The following is a 6,000-nucleotide window of genomic DNA, read 5'->3' as shown; positions in this document are numbered from 1 at the left end:
TATAGGCATTGGGGTTGTTCTCCTTCAAGAGGGCCACCCCATAGCTTATTTTAGTGAGAAACTCAAGGGGAGTCATCTCAACTACTCCACCTATGATAAAAAACATTATGCTCTTGTAAGAGCCTTGCAAAATTGGCAACATTATCTTTTTCCAAAGGAGTTTATGATACATAGTGATCATGAATCCTTTAAATATTTGAAAAGCCAAAACAAGCTTAACAAGATACATGCCAAGTGGGTGGAGTTCCTTGAGCAATTTCCTTATGTAATCAAACATAAGCAAGGTAAAATAAATGTGGTTGTCGATGCTCTTTCTAGACAATATACCTTGTTAAATGTTTTGAATGTTCAATACTTAGGTTTTTATCTCATAAAGGAACTTTATAATGATGACATTGATTTCTCTCTTATCTATCAAGAGTGTTCCAAAGGAGGACACAAGGACTTTTTCATACATAATGGTTTCCTTTTCAAAGGAAAAAGACTTTGTGTTCCCCAAGGATCTTTTAAGACAATATCTTGTTATAGAAGCACAAGAGGGAGGACTTGTGGGACACTTTAGGGTAGCTAAAACTTTAGATACATTGCATGAACATTTATTTTGGCCACACATGCGCTAATTCGTACATAACTTCTATGATAAATGCATAGCATGTAGGAAGGCTAAATCTAAAGTGCAACCCCATGGTTTATATACCCCTATTCCTTTCTCAACAATGCCTTAGGTAGATATTTCTATGGATTTTATCTTAGGTCTTCCCAAGATATCGAAGGGTATGGATTCTATCTTCGTGGTAGTTAACCGTTCTTTTAAAATGGCTCACCTTATTCCATGCCACAAAGTAGATGATTCTTGTTTTATTGCAAATCTCTTCTTTAAGGAAGTAGTTCGTTTGCATGGGCTTCCTAGAAGTATTGTGTCCGACAGAGATTTAAAGTTCTTAATCCATTTTTTGAGGACTTTATAGGGAGAACTTGGCACTAAACTCTTGTTTTCTACTGCTTGCCACCCCCAAGCTGATGGTCAAACTGAGGTGGTTAATAGAACTTTGGGTCAAATGTTAAGATGCCTTATTTTTGGGAACCCAAGGGTATGGGAAAATTTACTACCTCATATTGAATTTGCTTATAATAGAGTAGTAAATTCTACCACTGCCCATACTTCTTTTGAGGTTGTTTATGGGTTTAATCCCCTCACATCCCTTGAACTTCTTCCAATTCATGTACTTGATGAGGTGTTGTGCAAGGATAGTTTTGAAAAGGCTTCTTTTATTAAAGACTTGCACATTCACATCAAGCTGCAAATTGAAAGAAAGGTCGGCAAGTATGTTGAACTTGCCAACAAAAGGCGCAAGGCATTAATCTTTGAACCCGGGGATTGGGTTTGGCTACACTTGAGGAAGGATAGATTCCCTACTCAAAGGAAGTCCAAGCTTATGCCACGTAGTGATGACCCTTTTCAAGTCATAAAAAAGGTTAATGATAATGCCTATGAGTTAGATATGCCTAATACATACCTTGGTAGTCATTCTTTTAATATTAGTGATCTAACTCCTTTCTCTACAGGTCTTCAAAATTCGTGGACGAATTCTCTCTCACCCGAGGAGCATGATGTAGACCAAGGAGAGAGGACGCCTGAGGTCCAAGCCCAACAAACCCAAGCCCAATTTGAGGCCCAAGCACAACCTATGATTACATCTTCCACCATGCCTCAGAGAATTACTATAAGCAAGGCACTAGCATTAGGAGATGATCATCAATCGATGTCTCTTTTTGTAATATCTTTAGAATAGATTTAAAACAGAACATAAAAGGGAAGTATGAATAGGAGTATAGGACTAATGAGGAAGTAGTAGAAAAGTCACACTTTCCATAGAGTATGTGACTTGTTTGGGACGACATTTCAAAATGCCTTTTCATTCGCTTCTTCCCACTTTTGCCTTTTTTATGACCGACCCTTTACACTATATATAGAGGTGTTTGGCTCTTGTAAAGACACATTGAATTTGAAGTAAAGTTACTCTTCTCAAATTGAGTGAGAATTTGTGAGACTTGTTCTCCTTTTCCTAGTCTTATCTTTTGAGTCTTTGGGAGCTCTCAAGTGGTGACTACCTTCACTCATCTTGGAGTCTATTCACCTTCCAAGTGGCATGTTCCTCTTCCCTTGCTTCAACCACATAAGTTTTCCAACTTTTCATCTTCTTCTTCCATTTCCATTCCATATCCAATTCTAAAACATATCTTGTTCATTTGTTCTTGATTTCAATCAGTAGAATGTTGTTGTTTCTTGATTATAATCGGTTGAATGTGTTCGTTGGATGTTTCAATTGGTTCATTGTCTTGTTTTTCTAATTCTAATTAGTTCAATCTTCTTGTTGTTGTTTTTAATTGTTTAATTTTTTCTTGTTCTTGTGTTCATAAATATGTATCTTGTTTTGCATCCATTCACCATAATTGCTTAAGAATCTTGATCCTAATTCAAAAAAGTGTCATCTAATCAATCAACCTAAAATCAACTCACATCACTAGAGCACCAATTGTTCTTCCTTCTGGTCTTCTTAAAAGATAAAATATGTTGTAAATAATTTGGACTCACTTTAGGGGTCCAAATACCAGAGATAGGCTAGAATAAGGTACATTTAGCATAATAGGGGTGTAGTTAGCATTTTAGTTTGTTCCTAGACCTTTAGGAAGGAATTTTGACCTAGTATTGTTGAAAAAAAGCTTTGATGACTCCAAATCTCCATGGATTGCTTGAAGGTTGATTGTAGCTTATTTGGGTGTGTTCTGGGGTAGTTTCAATTTGTTAATTTACTCTTAGTTTGAATCCAAAAGATGGTTTAATTCAAATCTTTCTAAAAGATTGTTTTATGAAGAAGTAGAAAAATAACCATTTGTTTTATCGCTTCAATCGGTTGTTTCATACTTATGTTTTTGAAATTGGTTTTGGTTGATTTGAACTTGGTTGACTTTGCTATCAAACCAATTCAATCGGTTGTTTCGACAAACCAACCGACTGTTTTGTTTAACTGCCTTAAAAGATTTCTGTTAAGTTTGTTAAATCTACTTTAAATGATTTGGAATTGATTTGGCTTTTATAATAAATTTTTTTAACTGCTAATTGGAGTATAAATGTTCTATTATACGCTCCTACCAGACAAGGTTAAAAATCAGTTTTTGAAATCAAGTTTTCTCCAAGATTGCTCAAGGCTTTGGATATTTCTCTAAGAGTGAAGTAGGACTTGTTGTGTACTTTGATTTGATTTGTACCAGGTGTGATCAATCCTATTTCTTCTTGATTTCTCATTTTGTAAGAACAGTTGTTCACAGAGTCAGAGGGTGTTCTGATATGTGGTGTGATTGTGGTGTGCCAAAGGAATTGTGTGTCCTTGAGGAAATCAAGATCACTTCTTTGGTGGTTGTATGTTTGTAATCTGGTTTTTCATTATTTAGTGGATACCCAAAGGTTTCTGGGAAGTGGATGTACCTCTTGGTATAAGAGTGAACCAATATAAAATTGCTTGTGTGATTCTTTCTCCTCTTATCTCTTGTATATCTGTTTTAGTTGTTTTTACACTCTGTTGAATTTCTGGAATTTAACTAAAATTGTTTTCTATCTTGTGTTCTTTGATTCCTTTGGCTATGATTCTTCTTTGACTTTCTTCATACCTTCAAATTTTCAAAAAACGTTTGAAAACAATTCACCCTCCTCTTGTTTAAGGCTTACAATTGTAACAATTGACATCAAGAGCTAGGTTCTTGAAAGATATTCAAGTTGATCAAAAGTTCTGAATTGATGGTTGATAAACTGCCTTTTGGGGAAGGTGCTTCTATAAATAGACCACCATTGTTTTTTGGTGTGAACTACCAATTTTGGAAGGTACGAATGAAAATCTTTGTTGAATCTATTGACAAAGGTATTTGGAATGCAATTAAAAATGGACCTTTTATTCCCATGGATGAAGATGAAAAAGTTATTTCAGAAAAACCTTGGTCTCAATGGACTGAGCAAGAAAGTAAGAAAGCTCAATATGATTGCATTGCTAAAAACATTATCACATTTGCTTTAAGCTTTGATGAGTTTTTCAGGGTATCTCAATGTGAGTCTGCAAAGGAAATGTGGGACACTCTTGAAGTGACTCATGAAGGGACAAATGATGTGAAAAAGGCAAGAAAGCATACTCTGATACACGAGTATGAGATGTTTAAAATGCTGAAGGGTGAAACCATTGTTGAAGTGCAAAAACGATTTACCCATATAGTAAATCATCTTATGAGTCTTGGGAAAACTTTTGATAAAGAGGAACTCAGCATCAAAGTTAAACAACCGATTGTTTCTGCAAAACAACTGGTTGAATTTCTGCAGTAGGATGAATTACCCCAAGAATGGAGAATTCCGAGAGATCTTTTTGTGGAGAACATTATTGGGTAGATTCATAAAGGTTTGTCTACCTAAAGAATTGTCTCAAACTACTGCAAGCACATGGCATTTGTCTCTCAATTTGAGCTTAAGACAATTAGTGAAGCTCTTAAGAATGATGGCTTGTGTAAAGAGTTTGTGGCAGCTATGCAGGGGGAGTTTGAGATGTTAATGATGGGTGAGTTGTCTTTCTTCTTGGGATTACAAGTCAAGCAAACTAAGGATGGCATTTTTCTATGTCAATCTAAGTATTGCAAAGAGATTCTCAAAAAGTTTGAGATGGAAAATTGTAAAGCTGCAACAACACCCATGTCTATAAGATGCTACATGAGTGCTGATTAGGCTGGAAAAGCAGTGGATCAAACTAATACATGGGGTTGATTGAATCCTTGCTTTATCTAACTGCAAGTAGGCCTGATATCATGTTTGTTGTTTGTCTTTGTGCAAGATTTCAATCTAGTCCAAGGGAATCTCATTTTAAAGCTGCCAAGAGAATCCTGAAATATCTAAAAGGAACAACATTTGTGGTTTGATTGTTGTTTTGATTGCCGTTTTTAATTATTTTAATTGCTTATATATAGTTGTGCAACAAACTCTATTTTTCTCTCCTACTTCACTGGTTTTTCACACTGATTTTGTGTTTCTCTTTATGAAAATCACATAGTGGTAGTTGGTTCAGTAGTATAAGAGATTTTGGATGGAATTGCTCTCTCATACTGTTGTTTGGATTGTTTTGCAGGTACCTTCTGTTGAACAAGATGCTTTTATGTCTCCAAATCCAAGAGGAAAGCTTGAAGACCTTGCTGCTGGGTGTATGTGTGTTGTCTAGTTATTTGAAACTTGTTAATTCACTCCTTAAGATGATCCAAGTTCATTTGAATCTTTAACCTTTTGAAAAGATGTGTTTTCTAAAAAGCTATCAAAATTTCAACAGGTTTTTTTTTCAAAACAACAGGTTGTTTTACCATAGCAGTTTTTGAAAAACTTGGTTGACTTTGCTGCAAACCAAAACAATCGATTGTTTCGACAAAACAACTGATTGTTTTCCTGAAAACCTTAACAGAATTCTGTTAAGCGGTTTTAATATGTTTTAAATGATCCTAACTAACTTGGCTCCTTTATTAAATGCTTTTGACCACTTGGTTGGTCTATATAAAGGTGGTTTTACGCTCCTAATCTTGGAGTAACAGAAAGAGTTTATCAAAACAGTTTTTCCAAGATTTGAAAGAGCTTTGGATCATTCTTAAGTGTGTGGAATAGGATTAGGTTGTAATTCTGAACTTTAAGCTTTGTAATACCAGGTGTATTCTATTCTTTTCTTCCTTGATTACTATATTTTTGTAGTTGTGTTGCCAAGGAGTGTTGTGTGTTCTTCAGGTGTTCAAGATCAACATTCTTGGTGTGGTTTGCCAAAGGTAGTGTGTTTCTTGAGGGGTTCAAGGTCACTACTTTGGTGTGTGGTGTGTGTAATCTGGTTTTGATTGCATAGTGGAATACCCAGTGGTTTCTGGGGACTGGATGTAGCTCTTGGTGTAAGAGTGAACCAGTATAAATTGCTTGCGTGCTTATCTCTTACCCTT

The 6,000-nt window shown here is 35.5% G+C and overlaps 1 protein-coding gene across 1 annotated transcript; it reads left to right on the top strand.

Annotated features, from left to right (window-relative positions):
• Nucleotides 1–3,796: 3,796 nt before the first annotated feature.
• LOC137834019 (uncharacterized) lies at nt 3,797–4,369 on the top strand. Its single transcript, XM_068642085.1, has one exon. It carries the CDS (start codon nt 3,797–3,799, stop codon nt 4,367–4,369), a length of 573 nt encoding a protein of 190 aa, XP_068498186.1.
• Nucleotides 4,370–6,000: the final 1,631 nt, after the last annotated feature.

This window comes from Phaseolus vulgaris, chromosome 5 (assembly GCF_000499845.2).
Source record: "Phaseolus vulgaris cultivar G19833 chromosome 5, P. vulgaris v2.0, whole genome shotgun sequence".
NCBI lineage: Eukaryota > Viridiplantae > Streptophyta > Magnoliopsida > Fabales > Fabaceae > Phaseolus > Phaseolus vulgaris.
Note: the sequence above shows the minus strand (reverse complement) of the source record. Positions and strands in the feature narration are given on the sequence as shown.

What these genes read in the sequence shown, in the direction of transcription:
- LOC137834019 (XM_068642085.1), top strand. Translation starts at nt 3,797, where the DNA reads ATGGTTGATAAACTGCCTTTTGGGGAAGGTGCTTCTATAAATAGACCA.